This window comes from Nicotiana tomentosiformis, chromosome 2 (assembly GCF_000390325.3).
Source record: "Nicotiana tomentosiformis chromosome 2, ASM39032v3, whole genome shotgun sequence".
In the NCBI taxonomy this organism is placed as follows: Eukaryota; Viridiplantae; Streptophyta; class Magnoliopsida; order Solanales; family Solanaceae; genus Nicotiana; species Nicotiana tomentosiformis.
The window spans coordinates 100896907-100921480 of NC_090813.1; the positions used below are offsets into that span (position 1 = coordinate 100896907).

At 40.6% G+C, this 24574-nt stretch overlaps 1 protein-coding gene across 6 annotated transcripts in view; it reads right to left on the bottom strand.

The window, feature by feature from the left end:
- Positions 1-24574, bottom strand: part of LOC104121621 (transportin MOS14) — a 98015-nt gene that overhangs the window by 57778 nt on the left and 15663 nt on the right. For 4 of the 6 annotated variants that reach the window (XM_070195927.1, XM_070195929.1, XM_070195926.1 and 1 more), the window contains 6 exons: positions 18538-18621; positions 18366-18425; positions 17180-17308; positions 16968-17029; positions 13530-13586; positions 13263-13386 (listed from right to left, as the gene is read on the bottom strand). In XM_070195927.1, the coding sequence (XP_070052028.1) occupies positions 13263-13386; positions 13530-13586; positions 16968-17029; positions 17180-17308; positions 18366-18425; positions 18538-18621 (516 nt within the window). The remainder of the gene's footprint in view (positions 1-13262; positions 13387-13529; positions 13587-16967; positions 17030-17179; positions 17309-18365; positions 18426-18537; positions 18622-24574) is intronic. The other 2 variants (XM_070195928.1, XM_070195930.1) reach the window with 2 other exon arrangements.

Sequence of the window (24574 nt, forward strand, 5' to 3'; positions counted from 1 at the left end):
AAGGAAAGTGCAGGGAAAGATGTTGCACGCATTATTCTTTCTTATTTTTTTTGGGAATAATGTCCTTCATGCTCTTAAAATTGGTGGCCCTTTGGTTAAAGTACTCCGTTTGGTGGATGGGGAGCAAAAACCACCAATGGGCTACCTCTATGAAGCTATGGATAGGGCCAAGGAGGCTATTCAAGCATCATTCACTGATGAGCAGAAATATGCAAAGGTCTTTCAGATCATTGATGCAAGATGGAGTGAGCAACTTCATAGACCTTTGCATGCAGCTGGACTTATTCTGAACCCGTCACTCTTTTATGATCAGCATGAGAATAATTCATTGGCTAGAGAAGTGTGGACAGGATTCCATGAGGTTGTTATCAAGTTGACCCCAGATGAAGACTTGCAAGAAAAGATAGTAGATCAGCTTGCTATTTACAAGGCAGCTGAGGGACTTTTTAAGCTCCGACTTGCTATTAAACAAAGAAAGACGAAGTCGCCAGGTGGCCAAGTGCTTCTATATTTTATAGCTCTAACTTTAATGTATTTTTTATACTTATTAACTCTTGAATATTTTTTTTCACTTCTATGGTTGAGTGGTGGGACCAATATGGTGTAGAGACTCCGGATTTACAGACTTTCGCCATCAGAGTTCTAAGTTTAACTTGTAGCTCATCCGGATATGAAAGGAACTGGAGCGTTTTTGAACACGTGAGAAATAAAAAGAATTATTTCGTGTTTTGAGATAAAGTAAATTATATCTCAATTGTCCCAACTCCTACTAATTAGTTGACACATCTTGTTTGCAGATTCATACAAAGAAGAGGAATCGACTAAGAGGGTGTTTGGCTAAGCTTATAAGCTGGTCAAACTGGCTTATAAGCACTTTTTGGCTTATCTACGCGTTTGGTAAAATTAAAAGTGCTTATAAGTTAAGTGCTTATAAGCCAAATATAAGCCATAAGCCATAAGTTGGTCTCCCCCAACTTATCAAATTTCAGCTTATAAGCACTTTAGGTTTGACCAAAATATTTACTATTCTATCCCTAAAATATTTCTTTTTAAAACAAAACTCTTCGTATAGTTTTACTCTATCCCGATTCTTCATAAAACCTAAACAGTTGTTGCCTCTCCAGCCGTGCCATTGCTTCCTTTACGTGCTTCTTTCGTTCTTCTCTGCAACTATCAGACAAATTGCAGGTAATTTTTTTATGTTTTAAACACTCTATCAAGATATGTGTACAAATCCTCCTATGTGTTTCTATCAAGACAAGATGTGATTAAGATGAAAAGAATTGAAAGCTAAATGAATCCAATTTTTGGTTTTGGGGTCCAAATCATAAGCTACTTTTGTCCCTTTCATCCCATATGTTTTAAACTTTACTGAGTATTTGTTGTTTGTCAAATTTATATTTCTCGGGCAGTATTTTTCTGCGTGTAATCAAAGTGACGGTACATAACAAGCCAGCCTTTCGCTTTTACGCACGGATTTTCTTGTCTTGTATATTTTTTTTTTCTCATGACTTCTTGTTTAGAGTTAAGTATATTATTAATGTTATAAGGAGGTAGGCTACACGTATCCCCTTCTTCATGCATTGATGAAGACCAGCAAACACATTTTGGATGTAATACGAAAGATACCTAGTTATATATAAAGTTTCTTGTTTGTGAAATTTATTCACGGTCACAACTCATGAGGAGAAAGAAGGAGTCGAGTAGGAACATAAATTTATTGGAAGTTACAACCCTCTGAAGCTCAAATATAACAACACATGCTTTCTCTTGTTTTGTTAGTCACTAGAAGTTTAAGACAGTTGGTCTCATTATAATATTGAATATTATTTATACTTCAAAAGTATGTGACATACAAAAATAAGAAGGCGTTCTTTTGAACTTTGTTTATTTTGAGTTGTGCATAAATATTATTATATGTGTACGTTTATAGCTAAATCTTGTAATTTCTTCAGATTGTTAACATTCAATTATGAGAGAACGACATAATGCTAAGTGGGACGAATATGCACATATTAAATTCATTGAATTGTGTGAGCAAGAAGTTAGAAAAGGAAATAGGCCAAACACTTACTTGTCTAAAGATGGATGGAAGAATATGATAAATGAGTTCAATAAGAAGACGGGACTAGAATATACTAGAAAATAAATGAAAAATCATTGGGATCACATGAAAGCAGAGTGGACTCTTTTTAAGCAGTTGATGAGAGGTGAGACAGGTCTAGGATGAGATCCCAAAAGAAAAACAATTATTGCAGATGATGATTGGTGGGAGCAAAAAATTAAGGTACATTCCTTGCCCTTTTCTATAATTATTTCATAACTCTATTAATTGTTAGTTTCATTTGTTTGCTTAGATTAATTTTAAATTCTTTTTTACAGGAGAATTCTAAATACAAAAAATTTAGGAACAAAGACCTTTCGCTGATATGGTTTCGTTACGATGCTTTATTTACGGATATCATTGCCACCGGAGAGAGAGCACGTGCAGCAAATCAAGAACAAGAGTCGGAAGTTGGGTTAGATCAAGATGATGATGGAACAAATGATGTTTATGATAATGACATAGAACAATGGAATGATGAAAGAAGCGATGAAAATCATGACTTGCAGAATATGGATTCAATTACGTTTCCTGAGCCATCGCTTAGAAAGCGAAAGTCAATAGATGGCAGTGGCATTAGCAGTCAAGTGAAAAAGCGCAAGACAAAAAATAATTCATTGTCACTAAAAGAGGAGATACACTCCCTTATTGAGTTCATATCTAACAACAGCACATCTAAGTCTTCAGAGCCCACCATTGAGAAGTGCATGGATATTTTAGAAAATATTCCTGGTATTCTTGAAGGGAGTGATATTTTTAATTGTGCTGTGAACTTGTTGACACAGAAAGAGATGTGACATGCATTTTTGAAGTTGTCTACCGATGAAGCTAGGAAATCTTGATTGGAGTACAACCACCGACGATCCTTCGTGCCGAATAATCCATCTAATCCAATCTGAGAAGTTGTTGATGATGCCTTACCCATATTACATTAGCATTAGACGTTTTAACTTGTCCTTTAAAGTATGTGCAGAAGGTTACATTTTCTTAATGTTTTGTTTCCTGTTTATACATAATGGTGGTTTAATTATTTCTTGTTTAGACATTACGCGTTTTATTTTAATAGATGACTATACTATCAACTTTGAAGTTAGCATTTGTCATTTTTAATTCGTAACAGTTTGTATGTCTGTTTCATTTCAGTTTAATGGAATGCTGGAACAATGACTTGTTAAATGACGAAAATGAAGAAGAGGAAACTCAAGAAAATAAGGAACGGATGGCACTATGTCGAATAATATGTAAGAGTATATTGATATATTATGAGAAATACATTTGTAAGGAACCATGTCGTACATCTAAACGCACTATATACATTTGTAAGGTCCTTATTTATAGCTATACTATACAAGGGCATACTACTCTTCTACCAATGTGGGACAATACTACACTATATACATGCTGTAAACTAACACTCCCCCTCAAGCAGGTGCATACAAATCATATGTACCGAGCTTGTTACATATATAACCAATACGAGGACCAGTGAGAGACTTGGTGAAAATATCTGCAAGTTGATCATTCGACCTCACAAATTTTGTAGCAATCTCTCCTGAAAATATCTTTTCTCTGACGAAGTGACAATCAATCTCAATGTGTTTAGTTCTCTCATGGAACACCGGATTTGATGCAATATGAAGGGCAGCTTGATTATCGCACACAAGTTCCATCCGACTGATTTCACCAAATTTCAACTCCTTGAGCAATTGTTTGGTCCAGACTAGCTCACATGTTGCCATAGCCATTGCTCGATATTCTGCTTCTGCACTAGACCGAGCAACTACATTCTGTTTCTTGCTCTTCCAGGACACCAAATTTCCTCCTACTAAAACACAATATCCAGACGTAGAACGTCTATCAGAAGGTGATCCTGCCCAATCAGCATCTGAGTATCCAATGATCTGCTCATGACCTCGATCCTCAAAGAGTAACCCTTTGCCTGGAGCCGATTTTATATATCGAATAATGCGGACAACTGCATCCCAATGACCATCACAGGGAGAATTCATAAACTGACTTACAACACTCACAGGATAAGAAATGTCGGGTCTAGTCACTGTGAGATAATTTAATTTTCCAACTAGCCGCCTATAGCTTGCAGGATCGCTAAGCGGCTCCCCCTGTCCTGGCATAAGTTTAGAATTCGGATCCATCGGAGTGTCAACAGGTCTGCAACCTATCATCCTCGTCTCCTCAAGAATGTCTAAAGCATATTTTCTTTGAGAAATAACAATACCTGAGCTAGACTGGGCAACCTCAATACCTAGAACGTACTTCAATCTGCCTAGATCCTTAGTTTGGAAGTGCTGGAAGAGATGCTGCTTCAGATTGGTAATATCATCCTGATCATTGCCAGTAATAACAATATCATCAACATAGACTACCAGATAAATACAGAGACTTGAAGCAGAGTGCCGATAAAACACAGAGTGATCAGCTTCACTACGAATCATGCCAAACTCCTGGATAACCGTGCTGAACTTACCAAACCAGGCTCGAGGAGACTGCTTTAGACCATAAAGTGACCGACGCAAGCGACATACAAGGCCACGAGACTCCCCCTGAGCAACAAAACCAGGTGGTTGCTCCATATAAACCTCATCCTCAAGATCACCGTGAAGAAAGGCATTTTTAATGTCCAGCTGATAGAGGGGCCAATGACGAACCGCAACCATGGATAGAAAAAGGCGGACTGAAGCCACTTTAGCCACGGGAGAGAAGGTATCACTGTAATCGAGCCCAAATATCTGAGTATATCCTTTGGCAACAAGACGGGCCTTAAGTCGATCAATCTGTCCATCGGGACCAACTTTGACTGCATAAACCCAACGACAACCAACAGTAGATTTACCTGAGGAAAGAGGAACAAGCTCCCAAGTACCACTTGTATGTAAAGCAGACATCTCGTCACTCATAGCCTGTCGCCATCCTGGATGAGACAACGCTTCACCTGTAGACTTAGGGACGGAAACCAAGGACAAAGAAGATATAAAAGCATAATGGGGAGATGACAGACGATGATAGCTCAAACCGACATAATGAGGATTAGGGTTAAGTGTGGTCCGTATATCTTTCCGAAGTGCAATCGGTGTACTAGGAGCAGGGTCCGCGGCAGGAGCAGGGTCAGGTGCAGGACAAGAACCAGTTGGGCCTGATGGAAGACGCAAACGACGATGATAAGTCAAGAGTGGTGTTCCTGTGGCTGGGGAACTAGGGGAACAACACTAGACTCCTCAACGGTTAGTATGGATGAAACCTCTGTGGTCGAAGGTGGAGGAGGAGCTATAGTAAACTCCTCAAAGGTCGGTATAGGTAAGACCTCAGATATATCATGGTGGTCAGCAGAGGTAAAGAAAGGTTTAGACTCAAAAAACGTGACGTCAGCTGACATAAGGAAACTACGAAGATCTGGAGAATAACAACGATATCCCTTCTGAACACGAGAATAACCAAGGAAGACACACTTGAGAGCACGAGGAGCTAACTTATCTTTCCCAGGGGCTAAGTTATGAACAAAACACGTGCTCCCAAAAACACGAGGTGGAAGAGAGTATAAGGGTGACTGGGGAAACAATACTAAATGCGGAATCTGATTCTTGATGGGAGATGAAGGCATCCGATTAATCAAATAACAAGCTGTGAGAACTGCATCGCCCCAAAAACGCAACGGAACACGAGATTCAATTAGAAGTGTGCGAGCAGTCTCAATAAGGTGCCTATTCTTTCTCTCAGCAACCCCATTTTGCTGAGGGGTATAAGGACAAGATGTCTGATGAATAATTCCCTGAGAAGTCATAAACTGCTGAAATTGAGAAGATAAATATTCTAAGGCATTATCACTGCGAAAAATGCGAATAGAAACACCAAATTGGTTTTTGATTTCAGCACAGAAACTCTGGAATATAGAAAATAACTCAGAACGATCTTTCATTAAGAAAAGCCAAGTACATCTTGAATAATCATCAATGAAACTGACAAAATAACGAAATCCCAAGGATGAACTGACTCTACTAGGACCCCATATATCAGAATGAACTAAGGAGAAGACAGACTCTGCATGACTCTCAACACTACGCGAAAAGGAGGCTCGGGTATGTTTCCCAAGTTGACACGACTCACAATCTAATGTAGACAAACTAGATAAACTAGGCACCATCTTCTGAAGTTTGGATAAACTCGGATGTCCTAAACGTCTGTGGATTAGATCTGGAGGATCTGTAACTAGACATGTTTTGGAAGGACTGAGTGAGTTAAGGTAGTAAAGGCCTTCTGATTCACGTCCTGTACCAATTGTCTGTCCCGTACTGCGGTCCTGCATAATAAAAGAATCGTCAATAAAATATATACCACAATGGAGGGCACGAGTCAAACGACTAACAGATGCAAGACTAAAAGGACAGCCAGGGACATAAAGAACGGAATCTAGGGTGATAGAAGACAAGGGATTAGCTTGTCCAACTCCTTTTGCCTTAGTTTGACATCCATTGGCTAAAGTAACAGTGGGAAGAGACTGTGAATATACAATATTTGACAAAAGTGATATATTACCAGAGATGTGATCAGAAGCGCCGGAGTCCATGACCCATGGGCCAAGAGTGCTAGACTGGGAAACACAAGCAAAAGAATTACCAGAAACAGAAGTATCAGTCTGAGCAACTGAGGCTACTTGTGGAGATGTCTGCTTACTTGCTCGATACTGAAGGAGCTCATTATATTCTTCTTTAGATAAAGAAAATCCTTGGTTACCTGGGTTACCTGGAGTCTCTGTCTGAGCAATGTAAGCATTTTTGGGTGGACGACCATGTAAGAAATAGCACATTTCACAAGTGTGTCCAAGTTTGTGACAATAAGAACACTTGGGTCTAGATCTTCCAAAACGACCTCCTCCTCGTCTATGCTCCATAGTTTGAGATGCCCGAACATCCATTGTCTGGGATGCAAGAACAGAGGAATCAAGTATCTGTGATGAGATCACTGGTGGACTTGGTGCTGCAGCAAGGCGGAGTAATCGAGAGAATAATTCATCAACTGTCGGGACAGACGGACTAGCCAAAATCTGGTCGCGTACTGAATCAAGATCATTAGGAAGTCCAGCGAGGGTAAGAACGAGAAACATCTTTTGTCGCTGCTCTTGTTGTTTTTCCACACTAGCAGAAACTGGCATCAATTTCTCAAATTCCTCCATGACTGCCTGTACTTGACCCAAGTAAGTAGACATCCAATTCCTGCTTCTTTAAGTTTGTCATCCGTGATATCACATCATAGAAACGAGATATGTCATTAGTGTATAAGGTGCGTGCCTTTGCCCAAACCAAATAACATGTCTGGAATGGACGAAACAAGGGCATCAACTTGGAATCAATAGATCGCCACAAGATGCTACATAACCGAGCATCGATTTTTGCCCAAAGTGCTATTGACTTTTCATCTCCATCGCTAGACTGTTTGATTAGATGATCTTGAACACCTTGACCTCTACACCATAACTCGACAGATGAAGCCCAAGCTAAGTAGTTTGAACCTCCCATTAAAGGTTCCGAGGTAATAATAGCACTAGAGCTTCCAGAACTCATGTTTCTAGACCCAAAAGCATCAAATCCCAAAGACATTGTTACAAATTATTACCAAATAGGAGAAAGAATCAACTGTAATCCAATAAAACAGTGTACGGAAACACAGAAACAGAATACTGAAAAACTGTAGCTGCCGGAATCTACTGTAGCTGTCGGAATAGTACTGTAGTTGTCGGAATAGTACTGTAGCTGCCGGAAAAAACTCAAAGTTGTCGGAATGAAATGAAAACAGTAGGGGTAGGATCGGAATTACCAGGCGACCCAACTGTTCTGAAGGAAGATTTTCAAAAAATGGCCGGAAGTGGTCGTACGCGCCGGCGCATGAGCTTCTGGTGGCGTGTGGAGGCACGTGAGGAGGCTGCTGCCGGAGTTTTTCACTGGGGTTTGGTCGCCGGACAGTGACGACTCTTTTGGTAGTGTTGGATTTTGCACAACACTGACAGAAATGAAGCAGATAGAAAATAGCCTTAAAAAATACTGATTTCTCTTTCCCGGAATCGCTGGAATTTATGCACAGCGATAAGACTCTCACAATTGCTCTGATACCATGTGAGAAGGCACGGGAGAAAATATGTTATTGATATTGGATGAACAATACAATACAAGAGGTCCTTATTTATAGCTATACTATACAAGGGCATACTACTCTTCTACCAATGTGGGACAATACTACACTATATACATGCTGTAAACTAACATTTAGTTTGATTGATGATTTTTCAAGATGTACTTGGCTTTTTTTAAATGAAAGACGGTTCTAAGTTATTTTTTATATTCCATAGTTATTGTGCTGATGACATAGTTCTGATTGATGAGTCCCGAGTCGGTGTTAACGAGAGGCTAGAGGTTTGGAGACAGGCTCTTGAGTCTAAGGGTTTCAAGTTGGGCAGGACGAAGACGGAATACCTGGAGTGTAAGTTCAGCGTTGAGCCGAGGGAAGTGGGCGTGGATGTGAGGCTTGAATCACAGGTCATTCCAAGTAGAGGCAGTTTTAAGTACCTCGGGTTGGTTATCCAGGGGGGAGGGGAGATTGACTAGGATGTCACACACCGTATTGGGGTGGGATGGATGAAGTGGAGGTTAGCATCTGGAGTCCTGTGTGACAAGAGAGTGTCATTGATACTCAAAGGTAAGTTCTATAAAGCGATGGTTAGACCGACCATGATGTATGGGGCTGAGTGTTGGCCTGTTAAGAACTCACATATCCAGAAGATGAAAGTAGCAGAAATGAAGATGTTGAGGTGGATGTGCGGGCACACTAGGATGAACAAGATTAGGAATGATGATATTCGGGAGATGGTGGGCGTGGCTCACATTGATGACAAGATGCGGGAAGCGAGGCTCAGATGGTTCGGGCATGTACAGAGGAGAAGCCCAGATGCTCCGGTAAGGAGGTGTGAGCGGCTGGATGTGGAGGGCACGAGAAGAGGTAGAGGGTGGCCTAGGAAGTATTGGGAAGAGGTGATCAGGCAGGACATGGCTAAGCTTCAGATTTCCGAGGACATGGCCCTTAATAAGAAGCTGTGTAGGTCGAGTATTACGGTTGTAGGTTAGGAGATAGTTGAGTCTTGCCTTACTCCATACCTTTGTGAGACTAGTCTGGTAGGACTTTCGTCTAAGATAGCTAGTGGTAATGTTGTGTCTTACTACTCTTTCGTTTCTCATAGTGTCGGGTCTAATTACTGGCTATCGCTTTTGCTTTGCCTCTATCTTCTAGCTTCATGTTGTTATTTTTCCTATGATCTCTGTGGTGGTATTGATATTGTATCCTTTTGTCTTCTTGAGCCGACGGTCTTTCGGAAACAGCCTCTTTACTCGTTCGGGGTAGAGGTAAGGTCTGCGTAGACACTACCCTCCCTAAACCCCACTAGTGGGATTTTACTGGGTCGTAGTTGTTGTATTGTGCTGAAATTAAAAAATCACTTTGGTGTTTCTATTCGCACTTTTCGCAGTGATAATGTCTTAGAACATTTATCCTCTCAGTTTCAGTTGTTTATGACTTCTCAAAGAATTATTCATCAGACATTTTGTCCTTATATGCCCCTTAAAATAATGGGGTTGCAGAGAGAAAGAATAGGTAACTCATTGAGACTGCTTGCACACTTCTCATTGAATCTCATATTCCGTTGTATTTTTGGGCAATTCAGTTCTCACAGCTTGTTATTTGATTAATCGGATGCTTTCATCTTCCATCCAGAATCAGATTCCGCATTGTATTATTTCCCCAGTCACCCTTATACTCTCTTCCTCCTCGTATTTTTGGGAGCACATATTTCATTCATAACTTAGCCCAACTTAGCCCATGGGAAAGATAAGTTAGCTCCCCGTGCTCTAAAGTGTGTCTTCCTTGGTTATTCTCGTGTTCAGAAAGCAGGGGCGGAGGCAGAAGCCACGCTACGGGTTCGGCCGAACCCAGTAGCTTTTGCTCAAACAGGATATTTGTGTTAAAAAAATCTATTAAATATATACAAATATTAAATTTAGAACCCAGTCATTAGCGCTTGAAGCCATTGCTCTAAAATGCAGAACCCATAAGGTTGAAATCTTAGCTCCGCCTTTGTCCTAAAGGATATTGTTGTTACTCACCTGATCTCCGTAGGTACCTTATGTCAGCTAATGTCACATTTTCTGAGTCTAGAGCTTACTTTACCTCTTCTGACCACCTTGATATATCTGAGGTCTTACCTATACCGACTTTTGAGGAGTTTACTATAGCTCCTCCTACACCCTCAGCCACAGAATTCTTACCGATACCAACCGTTGAGGAGTTTAGTATTGCTCCTTCTAGATTCCTAGCCACTCTTGACTTATCACTGTCGGCCACGCCCAGTTGATTCACGCCCTACACCTGACCCTGCTCCTACTACGGACTTTTCTCTTCCTAGTCCACAGATTGCACTTTGAAAAAGTATACAGACCACAATTAATCCTAATCCCTATTATGTCAGTTTAACTTGTCATTGTCCGTCATCACCCATTATGTTTTTGTATCTTCTTTGTCCTTTATTTTTATCCCTAAGTCTACAAGTGAAGCAATGTCTCATCCAGGATGGCGATAGGCTATGATTGACAAGACAGCTGTTTTACATACGAGTGGTACTTGGGAGCTTGTTCCTCTTCCTTCAAGTAAATCTATTGTTGGTTGTCATTGGGTTTATGCAGTCAAAGTTGGTCCGGATGGCCAGGTTGATCGACTTAAGGCTCGTCTTGTTGCCAAAGGATATACTCAGATATTTGGGCTCGATTACAGTGATACTTTCTCTCCCATGGCTAAAATAGCATTAGTTCGCCTTTTTCTATCCATAGCTTCTATTCGCCATTGGCCTCTCTATCAGTTGGACATTAAGAATGTTTTTTTTTTCACAGTGACCTTAAGGATGAAGTTTATATCACCTGGTTTTGTTGCTCATAGGGAGTCTAGTGGCCTTGAATGTCGCTTGCGCCGGTTACTTTATGGTCTAAAGCAGTCTCCTCGAACCTGGTTTGGTAAGTTCAGTCAATTAGTGTATGTATTGTATTTTGTTATAAACAGGGGTCCTTGTATTATTGTTAAACACATCAATAATATATTTTTGCCGTGATATTTCTCACAACCTATTTGGGTCTACCGTTGGCAGCTTTAGAAAAAGAATATTGCAGTGTGGAATCAAGTGATTGAAAGAGTAGAGAAACAGTTAGCAAGATCGCAAAAGAGGTACTTGTCGAAAGAAGGAAGGAAGTTTTAATAAAAAGCACTTTGTCTAGCATCCCTACATATTTCATATCACTTCTGCATGCTCCTAGTAATGTGACGGAAAGATTGGAAAGACTTCGGCGTAACTTTTTGTAGGATACAATAGAGGGTATAAAAATTCCATTTAGTGAATTGGAAAGTTGTCACATCTTCAAAAAAGGGGACTTGGAGTGAAAGATCTTTAGTTTTTCAATAGATCTCTGTTAGGGAAGTGGATTTGAAGATCTAGGATGGAGAAGAATGCCCTTTGGATGGGGGTGGTTGCTGAAAAATATGGTACTATGAAGGGGGATGGCGGACTAGGAACATCAGAGTCCATTTGTGTGAAGATTATGGAGGGGTATTATGAAGGGGTGGGAAGATTTTACTGGAAATTTGCGGTGGGGGATGGAAGCAAGGTTAGTTTTGAGAGCACAAGTGGTGTGGAGAGGATGACTTGAGGGTAGATTTTCCCAACATATATAGAGTTTCGGGCCAAAAAGAGCTGATAGTCCAACAAATTTATATGGTTCATGAGGTGGAAGTTCACTGGGATTTGAGATTTAGGAGGAACTACAGGACTAGGAGATGGGGAATATCATAACTTGGTTGAGCTTTTGTACAGGAAGAACATACTGCAAGCTGTCTACGTTTGATGGAAATTGCATGATAGAGGGACAGCTTGTTCAATATCAATTCTTATACAAGAGGTTATTAGGGAGAGGGGAATCTGCATTTCCATTCCATTCTATTTGGTTCCCAGAGCACCTAGGTTTGCTTCTTTGTGTGGTTGGCAACGAAGGGAGTAATTTTGACAGCAGAAAATCTAAGAAAGAGGAGGATCACCTAGGTTAGTTGGTGCTTCATGTGTAAAGGCTCGGGCGAAGATGTCGATCATCTCCTTCTTTGTGTGGTTGGCAACGCAGGGAGTAATTTTGATAACAGAAAATCTAAGGAAGAGGAGGATCACCCATGTTAGTTGGTGCTTCATGTGTAAAGGCTCGGGCGAAGATGTTGATCATCTCCTTCTACATTGTAAAGTGGCTACAAGATTGTGGACAGCAGTTCTTAATTGGTTAGGTTTGCAATGGGTGATGCCAGGCACAAAAGGAGGCATTGCATAGTTGGACCTTCATGAGGAGAAAGAGAAGTCTAAGGGCTTGGAATGGTGCTCCTTTAGCTATTATGTGGTTTATGTGGAAAGAGAGAAATAGGAGAGCTTTTGAAAGAATTGACCAAAACTTTGTAAAGTTACAAAATAGTTCTCTCTAGTTTCCTTGTGGTGTATCTTTGAGGTAAACTATTTTTATAGAGGATTTGGTTTCCTTGGTTGAGAATCATATTCGGTGTAGGTTCTCTTCTTTTTGGTATACTGCTCAAGAAAAAAAAGGTTAAAAGGGGAGATAAAAGTACATGCAAGGGCTATCAGGTTATTCCATCACCCAACATAGGTTAGTAGTCTTAGATGTAAAGCTTAAGAGTAAGAGTGAGAAATGACACGACTTGCAAACAACCGTGATACCTCAGCCAAGGGGCATATTTTCCCTCCAATTTCCAGATGATCACAACGAAAGTAGCACCTAAATGAAAGATGAAACCAGGGAAAAGGAATAATTTGGAAAATATCCCCATATGTGATACCTTAGGAAACCTTGTTGAGTGATAAGTCTATAAGCACAATATTCTTTCAATTATCACAGATACACTCCCCGTGAAGAATAGAAGTTGCCATATAACATTATTGTAAAATCCAACAAATCCACATGCTAGTTAATGAAAAGAGAGGTCAATAGAGCAATTTGTGGGATGGAAATAAACATAAGCAGAATAAAGAAACAATATGCACTACAAATGCATGCAAATAGAAGCTAACCTGAGAACGCAACAGAAGGGCATCCAACAACACCGAGAAAACAGGAAAAAATAAGACCTTGACGCTCTTAACATTTTCTCCACTATCTACATCCAGGCCCAGGATGAAGCTGGCAAGACTGCACCTGCAAAGCGAGAGTGTTCTTGGATAGGGGAACCGTTTGAACTACACATTTCATTTCAGCAATCTGCTCTGGACCCTGTCAATAGCTAAGTAACAGGTCCCAGTTTGTACAAAAGTAACTTTATCAGGAAAAGGTAAAAGCACCAGAACTGCAAAGTCGAGTCTGCAATCTCCCAATCTTCACTTGGAAATGAAACACAACTGCCATCATACAGGACATGTCAGATACTGAGATGTATTAGAACTGCATTTTTTTTAAATAAGTAAAAGATGCTTTATTAATGTTTTATTGATGTTTTATTAGATGGGCCATGAAGGTCCCAAAAATTATGTACATCAAAATAGAACTTCCCTATCCCCCATGATTGAAGGGATTCTAAGAAATTTACAAAAACATCAACATCATCTTGTAGCTTCATATTACATCAGGTATTATATGTGAAAACTAGACCTAAGACAATCATATGTTGTGTATTTGTCTTCAAAGCATCTCCTGCTTCTTTCTGTCCAAATTATCCAAAAAATGAAAATAGGAATTGTGTTCCAGATCTGCCGGAGGTGCTTCCTGACATTATGGCCTTCCATGCCAACACAGCTTCTTTAATAAATTGAGGCATCACTCACTGAATCCCAAAATATTAATAGATTTAAGGCACCATGCCTACAATGTGTATGTACAACGAAGGAGAATATGATTAGTAGATGACTAGATTCAATCTCGTTGTGCACATGTAGCGCCTAGTACAGATAATGCACCCTTTTTCTTGTATGTCTTGAGTTAAACATGCTTCTGACATTGCTAACCAGCCAAAACAGGCTGCTCTTAGGGAGGCTTTCATCTTCCAAGTCAACCTCCATGGCCACCTGTAATCCTGCTGGTTTGCATAAAATTTTAGCAAGACTTCACCGTAAACTTTCATTTGCTATCAGCTTTCCAAAATAAATGTCCTGCTCTTGTGCTAATAAATGGAAGCTGTCAAGTTGCAAAAACGATTGAGCCAGCCTTTCTATTTCCCAGTCGAAACAATTTCTTCTGAGCACTAAATTCCATCCATCTCCAAGTCTATCTGCCACTATGGCTTGTAGTTTCGGAACTAAGCTGTGCAAATCTGGGAAGGAAATCATTATGGGGATTCCTCCAGCCAAGGATCCTATTCCTCCCACATTTATTTCTTCCTCACATCACCAGCTGATATCACTGTCAATAATTTAAATTCTCCCCATAAGTTTCTTCTTTGTTTCCGTAGTGCAAACCCATAGGAACATATCACTTGTTTGGTACACCAACAGTTTACCGTTCCATATTTTGTAGCGAAAACTTTTTTCATAAAACATCTTGATCACTGCTAAACCTCCACAACCATTTAAAAGCTTTGTGATTTAGTTTCAAGTCCCTTGCCCTATTTCACCACATTGTTTAGGAGTGGTGACTGTGGACCACTTCACTAGATCAAATTTATGGCTCTCTGAATTCCCTGACCATAGGAAATCCCTCCTTAGCTTGTCAAGCCGATTTGCAATTTTTTAGGGTAATACATGTAGAGACAAGCAATATGTCGGAATCCCGTCTAATATGTCGGTATCCTTTCAAGATTACTCCTTGTCTATGTTGAGGCCCCGGTGGTAAACCAAGGTAAGTAGCAGGAAAATGTTACATTTACATACTAGTATTGCAGCCAGGGATTGAATGTTATTCACTATGTTCACTGGAAACAGGCAGCTCTTGGACAGATTTACGGGAAGCACCAATAGTATCAAGGTATCATTTGCGTACAGCAAATGTGAAAGCTCCAGCTGATTATTACCCCCATTTCCCACTCTAAACTCTTTGATCCAGCCTTTTCTGCCTGTGATTTTTAACATCTTGCTCAAAGCTCCCAATACTTACCGTAACGAGAGATGAGATCCCCTTGCCTTATGCCTCTTTTTGATGGGAAGTAGCCCACTGGTCTGCCATTAATGGGGATAGAGAACATCACAGAGGCAATGCAATCTTTCATTTAATTTACCCATACAAAATCCCATGTGTACCAACAATTTCAACAGAAAAGACCTGTTTACGTGGTCTTAGGCCTTTTCCAAGTCTAATTTACAAACTATTCCAGCTTCTCCTTACCTCATTCTTGAGTCTAAACACTCATTGTCAACTAATTGCATCCTCTGCCATGGATAAATGCATCTGTGTGCCTGAGATCAATCTGCCCATTACACTTTTTAGCCTCTCAATGAGGACTTTAGCTATGATCTTTTTAGACACTGCCTAAAAGGCATATTGTCTAAAATCCCAATGCTATGTAGCCTCTTTCTTTTTTGGAGATAATACAATGAAGGTTGCATTTAGACTACAACAACAACAACAACAACAAACCCAGTATAGTCCCACAAGTGGCAGAAGGTTGCATTTAGACTCTTTTCAAAATTCTCTTCCAAGTGTAAATATTCAAAAGTTTCCATCAGATTTCAGGAGCTTTATCTCCTGCCCTGTTTCTTAAGGTCATGAGAACTTCTTCCTCTGGAAAGGATCTCAGCAGCCATTCCCTGTCTGGCTCTGAAATTTTTCTCAAATCTTGGTCCATCCAATCTGGGCTCCAACTTTCTGCTTCATGGAACATATTTTTGTAATAACTCAAGATTTCCCCTTTTATTGCATCTGGATCCTCAGTTTATGTTCCATTAACCAGCAGTTTATCAAAAAATGTCTGGATTTTTCCCTCCAAGATGTCTCTTCAACTTTACCAGTCACTTCCAATTCTTTTTCCAGTGTGTTCCTTGTAGCTATTTCCTCCTCTTTCAGATTTCTCTCTTCTGTAACTCTGTCAAACAAATAATAACTACGCCTCAATCTCAAACAAGATTGAGGTTGGTTATATGAACCCTCATTGACCATGTTTCTACTGTAACTCTGTCCAGTTGATATAGTTTTTACAGAATAGCTGTTTCTTGACTTCAATTCTGCCAAACACCTCAGAGTTACATTTTTTTATATCATTCTTTAATATTCTCAGTTTACTGGCCAATACTTGGGTTCTAGAGATCCCTGCACCTTATAGAAGTTCCACCATTTTTCACTCAGATCCACAAAACCTTCAACTTCAAGCCACATGATCTCAAAATTAAATTAAAACTGTATTTAAATGGGGAAAAGTACACAGAAAATGCTAACGGCAGTGAAATAGAAAAGAAGCTTCACAACTTCTAGATAATAGCAAAAACAATGTTGACAGCATCCCCAATAATCTACTCTAAGATTGATTCTCAAACAGCCTATTCCTTACAAAATACAACTGGAGAACATATCAGGATAGACAGTGTCAACTAGATAAAGGAGCATTAACTTCACTTGGGACCATACAGATTCTTCTACTTTATATCTCAATTGAATTCATTAATGCAAGCGCCTCTCTTGGTGAAAGAAGCCAGCAATAGGGGCAGTATAAAGAAAGCTTCAGATTTACAGTCAACTATGCTTACAATGGAGTCAACCAACGATGATAGAACCAGGATTTTATGCTTTCATACTTTGAACCTATGTAAATGAGTTGCTTGCAACACATAAAGCAAATATAAGAAATGGCATCTGACCTCAAGAGTGCATCAGTCAATACAAATGCTTCAGGACTTGCTTCAGCAATCAAAGACGGAGCCTATTATACAAGGAAAAAATAGCTAATTAGTTTCGCAGATCCTTGATGCTAAGTTTTTGAAGCATAGGTAGGACTCATTTAGTCTATTTGGCTGCAAGAATCAATAGAGTAAAAGACCCTTTTCCAGCTCGGAAGTTTGAAAATACTTACAGCATGACCAATTTCTGACAGAAAACAAGCAAGACCACTTATCACAGTCTCGTCTCCACTGCTAAGAGCTGGGAGAAGAAGTATATCTCTAAGAAATCCAACTTTGCATAACAAAACTTGTGGTATACACTGCAAACGCAAAAGTACAAGAGGTTCGTTTAAAATCCAAAGAAGAGAACTAACTTGGGCCAATTTTGTTTGGTGTAAATCTTCCAGATGGATCCCATATTAATTACTTTTTGATGAAATAAGTAATTTTATTGTTTGAAAGGGAGAATCCCCCATACAATATGCATACCAAAAGTAGAAAAGGTTAATAAGTATGATTCGCTACTAATAGCATTCAATGATGCACATATATTTTCAACTCTTCAAATGCGCTTCTCTTTCCTTCCATATAGTTCACGTGATTTCCAACAGAGCTATCTCCCACGCTCTTCCCATTATTTCTTTCTCCAGGACTTACACCCTCCAAACATATATCTAATACTTTTTGGTATTATTTTTTCCACCCCAAATATGTTTCATATGGTACACCACAACCAGTACGCTATCGGGCAATGGAGCAGCAAATGATTCACATCTTCCCTGCATCCTTACACATAAGAGTACCAATCAGGGGCGGTCTACATAGAGAGGAGCGGTGCATCGCCACCCACAAACCTCGGTCTAGACAGTGTATGTGTATGTAGATATATAGAAGAAATAGTATAATTATATTAAAGAGGCACCCACATTTCGAATCGCTCAGGGCACCGCCAGTCGCAAAGGGCCAAATGTTTAACCTAAGCTGCTGGAATTCGACTCCAGCTAGCTACTAGCAACTTTAATCTTTTTATTTGCTGCAACAATTAGTTACAGAGACATCCGAGTTCACCTATAACCTCGAAATTGAATCACAACGTGAGGATGTTAGCTTAAATACGTCTGAGTTATAAGCCACTTTACATATAGTTTTAAGGATTTGGGTTGGATATTTTTTAACATCGTCAGAGCCGGACTCATCTTCGTAATTGGTCCATCCAATGTTGGAACACCCATGATATGTTACTTCACGCTCCAAATGTCCAATTCATGGGGAGAGTATATGTATTTTCCCATCCCTTTTCTCTGTTTTCTTAAAATAAATAAAGAAACCAGTCGAGAATCTCACATAATTTACTATAGAAGAAGATGAATCTTTTACCTCATGTCGACTCACAAGTTCAGTGAGAACTTCAATGGCTAGATCAAATGAAGACGAAACCTGTTAGCCATTTAAGTAGGTAAATGGGTATTAATAACTTCTGAACTTGAAGCAACTTGAAGAAACTATTAGACCATTACCAATGCATGTTAGGTTTAGCAATACATATTACCTGTAAAGAGTTGAAAACAAAACTCAGAAGTGGATGTCCAGCCAAAGAGCTAGGGGGAATCTCCGAGAAACAACCAGCTCGAACCTATTAAACAGAGGTAGGCATTAGAGACATTTAAGAGAATACAGGAAATACCTCTGTACCTAATTCTGGTACCACTCCCACTCAATGACAAAATGTTGTTAGATAGTTTATGTATATATTAGTATGCTTAGTCCCACATTAGAATAGGAGTAGTATGTATTTTTAGAATATAGATATAAATAGACTCCTTGTATTATAGTATATAAACATAACAACAATAACAACAACGACCCAGTGAAATCCCACTAGTGGGGTCCGGGGAGGGTTGTGTGTACGCAGACCTTACTCTTACCCCGAGGGAGTAGAGAGGCTGTTTCCGAAAGACCCTCGGCTCAAGAAGACGAAAAGAGACTATATCAGTATCACCAATAGAAACCATAGAAAAAATAACATCATGGAAATGAGAAAGTAGATGCAAAGCAAACGCAATAGACAGTACATAGACCAGGCACTATCGTAAACGAAGGAGTAGTAAGACACAACATTACCACTAGCTGACATCGACAAAAACCCTACCAGCCTAGCCTCACAAAGGTACGAAGAGAGACTCAACTATCTCCTAACCTACAACCCTAATACTCGACCTCCACAACTTCCTATCAAGAGTCATGTCCTCAGAAATCTGAAGTCTCGCCATGTCCTGCCTGATAACTTCTCCCCAATACTTCTTAGGTCGTCCTCTACCTTTTCTCGTGTACTCCAAAGCCAGTCGCTCACACCTCCTTACCGGAGCATCTGGGCTTCTCCTTTGTACGTGTCCGAACCATCTGAGTCTCGCTTCCCGCATCTTGTCATCAATGGGAGTCATGCACACATTCTCCCGAATATCTTCATTCCTAATCTTATCCATCCTAGTGTGACCACACATCCACCTCAACATCCTCATTTCTGCTACTTTCATCTTCTGGATATGTGAGTTATTAACAGGCCAACACTCAACCCCATACATCATGGCCGGTCTAACCACCGCTTTGTAAAACTTACCTTTGAGCATCGGTGGCACTCTCTTATCACACAAGACTCCAGATGCTAACCTCCACTTCATCCACCCCACCCCAATACGGTGTGTGACATCCTCGTCAATCTCCCCTCTGGATAACCGACCCAAGGTACTTGAAATTGCCACTACTTGGTATGACCTGTGATTCAAGCCTCACTTCCACGCCCACTTCCCTCGGTTCAGTGCTGAACTTACACTCCAGGTATTCCGTCTTCGTCCTGCTCAGCTTGAAACCCTTAGACTCAAGGGCCTGTCTCCGGACCTCCAACCTCTCGTTAACACTGGTTCGCGACTCATCAATCAGAACTATGTCATCAGCGAATAACATACATCATGGCACCTCCCCTTGAATATGGTGTGTTAACGCGTCCATCATCGGGGTAAATAAGAACGGGCTAAGCGCAGAACCTTGGTATAACCCCATAACAACTGGAAACTGCTCAGGGTCGCCTCCTACCGTCCTAACCCGAGTCTTAACCCCATCATACATGTCCTTAATTGCCCAATGTAGGCAGCCGGCACGTCTTTTGCCTCTAAGCATCTCCAGAGAACTTCTCTAGGAACCTTGTCGTACGCTTTCTCTAAATCAATAAACACCATGTGCATATCCTTCTTCCTCTCCCTGTACCGTTCCACCAACCTCCTAATAAGGTGTATAGCTTCCATAGTAGAACGACCCGGCATGAACCCCATCTGGTTGTCGGATACAGACACTGTCCTCCTCACCCTCGCTTCAACCACCCTCTCCCAAAATTTCATGGTATGACTTAATAATTTGATACCCCTATAATTGCTAAAGCTCTGGATATCACCTTTGTTTTTATACAACGGGACCACCGTACTCCACCTCCACTCTTCCGGCATCCTCTTCGTCCTAAAAATAATATTAAACAGCCCAGTCAACCACTCCAAGCCTGCTCTGCCCACACACTTCCAAAATTCAATCAGAATTTTGTCTGGCCCGATCGCTCTGCCCCTACTCATCTTAAGCATAACTCCAACGACCTCCTCAACCTCGATGTGCCTGCCGTCCCCAAAGTCACGGTGACTCTCGGAATGCTCCAGTTCACCTAGCACAATATCTCGATCCCATTTTTCATTCAGAAGTTCATGAAAGTAAGTCTGCCATCTCCTCTTAATCTGAGCATCTTCCATCAATACTCTACCATCGTCGTCCTTGATGCATATCACTTGGTCCAAATCCCGGCCCTTCCTCTCTCTCGTCTTCGTATATAAACATGAATAATATATATTTTCCGTGCTATTTCTCACATGCTATCAGAGCAGCCAGAGATTCATCGTTGTGCATTAATACCAGCGATTCCGGGAAGAATGAATCAGTTAACCGGAAAATTCTGCAGTCAATTCCGGTGACCGCAGGTCTGTCCGCGTGAAAGTTCATTTCCGTCAGAGTAGTGCAAAAACCAACACTACCAAGAGGTAGATCGGCTTCCGGCGACTAAACTGTAAATTTTATCCAGCAGAACCCCTCTCACGCGCCCTCACGCGGCAGAATATTTTCCGGCGAGATTCCAACTCACGCGCCGGCACGTGAAGCTTTTTCCGGTCACTTTTTGGCAAAACTTCATTAGGAGAGCTTATTCAGGAGGTGATTTCGAGCCTACCCTCACCAACCCTACCCATCCAGATTACACCAAATTTCAACCACTTTTTTATTTTCTAGCGGAGATTTCCAGATTCCGGCGACTACTATTTTTTCTTCACTGTCCGAGCCTACTCACTCGGTAACAGTGAACAATGTTTTCTAGTGAACAGTGCTTTTTTATTTTTCCCAAACGTCAATAGTGCTTGCTGCTTGAACAGTGTTTTCCGGTGTGAACAATAGTTTTTCATATTCTTTGGGATTCAGCTAGGACTCACAGGTTAGATCTGAGAATTTCAAGAAAATCAGAATTTTCCAGCAACATATTCCAGCAAGTTCAATCATCTTCCAGTTTTTTGCAAGTGCTTTCTGGCCACATTCTCTCTGGACATCGTACTTGTCTATACTCGGAAGTAATTTGAATTTGATCGTAACAAAATGGGAACTAATACTTTGAATAGTTGGATGGTTTCTTTACCGAATTATATTGAGTTCCTTCATTACAAAGCAGGTAAGCATACATCTTCTGAGATAGCTTCCGTTGTACAAACAGGTAATGGTGTGACTTGTGTCTCTCAATCTTCTTCATCTGACTCTTGGTTCATTGATTCGGGTGCATCTGATCACATTTCTAGTAACAAATCCTTTTTCATTAATATTTCGTATTCTCAATCTTTCCAATCGTCACAATGGCCAAAGGGTCTCAAACCATGGCAAATGGAATAGGTCAAGCAAGTTCATTTACTTCCTTACCTTTGGATTCAGTTCTTTATGTTCCTGGTAGTCCTTTTAATCTCATAGTCGTTAGTCGCTTAGCCAAATCACTTAAATACTCAGTTTTATTTCTTGATAACCTTGTTTTTATACAGGAACGCATGACGAGGCGGATTATTAGTACCGGCATAAATCAAATGGACTTTATTACCTTATCATTGCTGAATCACATGGACTCAACAACTTGTACAGCTACTGATTCACCAGATTTATTACATAAACGGTTGGGACATCCCAATTTATCAAAACTTCAAAAAATAGCACCTGGTTTATCTTACTTGTTCACTCTAAAATGTGAGTCAAGTCAGCTCGGTAAGCATGCTCGCTCCCATTTCCCTAGAGTATTTGTCTTCCCTATTTCAACGGTTTATGAACTCTCATGGGATCATTTATCAAACATTTTGTCCATACACATCTCAACAAAATGGGGTAGCTGAAAGAAATAATAGGCATCTCATTGAAACTGCTCGTACCCTACTCATACAATCTGTTACGCGGCGCATTCCTGAGATTTCTTGTAAGGGCAACGCAAGGCTAAGCAACTGATGTTAGTGTGGTTACTTTCCACCAACCTGGGTCCCCTCCGTATGCTAGACGAGACTGTCAGTGTCGTACGGAAAAATCGATGTCAAAAACAATTGAGAGAACAGAAAAAAGAATGAGAATGAAAGAAAGCTTGATTGCATTAATGAAAGCTATTACAGAAAGGCAACACGGTGTCGAGGGGAAGAGACACCAATACAGATAATTGTTTACTTGCTTGAAAGTTTGACTACTAGATCCCCTTAATAATGCTTAAAAAAATTAACCAAAGTTGCAGGACTAGACATAAATAAGCTAGAGAATCATAATGAAAATACAGTAAGTAAAACTACTCTATATTTACAACAAAAGGGACCTAGATTCCTACAAGGTAAAAGCAAGTCCACTGCGGAACTTGGAGGGGCTGCAACATTAGCTTTAGCATCAGGGTTTGGGCGCGCGAGTTTGGCCACAGGGCATGGGTTGATTGCGCTGATAACGGGCGCGCGCCAGGGCGCAGCCTGCCGAGAGGCGTTGTTGGCATGCAGTTGGGCGCTGGCGAGAGCTATTTATGGGGCGACATATGCACAGGCGCACTTGTCACTTAGCGCGACCAAGACCACAGGGCCCCGTCCATGGCGCTAGGCGTTGGAAGGCTTGCTAGGATACCATGGGGTGCGTCCAAGGGGTCATGGGGCATGGCGGGAAAGCTTGTCTCCCTTCAACAGCTTGTCATGGATTTATTACATAAACAGTTGGGACATCCCAATTTATCAAAACTTCAAAAAATGGTACCTGGTTTGTCTCACTTATTCACTCTAGAGTGCGAGTCAAGTCAGCTCGATAAGCATACTCGCTCCCATTTCCCTAGAGTATTTATCTTCCCTATTTCAACGGTTTATGAACTCTCATCGGATCATTTATCAAACATTTTGTCCATATATATCTCAACAAAATGGGATAGTTGAAAGAAAGAATAGGCATCTCATTGAAACTGCTCGTACCCTACTCATATAATGTCATGTTCCGTTGCGGTTTTTTTTTTTAATTTTAGGGGGGGGGGGGGGGGATTAGTTCTCACATCTTATTATCTTATTAATCGTATGTCATCCCCAGCGATACAGAATCAAATTCCATTATTTGTCTTGTTTCCCCACCCACCTTTGTTCTCTTTTCCACCGTGTTTTTTGGAGTACATGTTTTGTTCATAACCTTACTCCAGGAAAAGATAAGTTGGCTCCTTGTGCTCTTAAGTGCGTATTTCTGGGTTACTCGAGAACGCAAAAGGTATATCGATGCTATTCACCTGACCTCCAGCGGTGTCTTATGTTTGCTGATGTTACCTTCTTTGAAACCCAGCCATATTTCACATATCCAGCAGTCCAGGTGATCATTTAGATATTTCTGAGGTGTTACCAGTTCCATCTTTTGGAGATTCAATCACTATCTCCCATTCATCTTCCTCCACAACTCCAGCTCCACCACTTACAGCTTTAGTTCCATCACTTACAGCTCTAATTCCAGCTCCACCACCTATAGCTCCAGTTCTATCACCTATAGCTCCAGTTCCATCATCTAGTCCTGACTTATCATCGTCTTCAACGTCTAGCATCAAGTCCTAATGATTCACGTCATGTATCGGATCCTTCACCTACTGTGGACTTGTCTCCTTCTAGTCTACCGATCACACTTCGGAAAGGTATTAGATCCATTCTTAATCTCAATCCCTATTATATTGGTTTGAGTTATTATCGTTTATCATCACCCCATTATGCCTTTGTGTCATCTTGGTGCTCTATTTTTATCCCTAAGTCCACAAGTGAAGCGTTATCTCATCCTGGATGGAGACAGATTATGATCGAAGAGATGACTTCTTTACATGCTAATGGTAAATGAGAGCTTGTTTCTTTACCTTTAGGTAAATCTATTGTTGGTTGCCGGTGGGTGTATGCAGTCAAAGTTGGTCCAAATGATCAAATTGATCGCCTTACAGCTCGCCTCATTGCCAAAGGTTATACTCAAATATTTAGGCTTAATTACAGTGATACTTTATC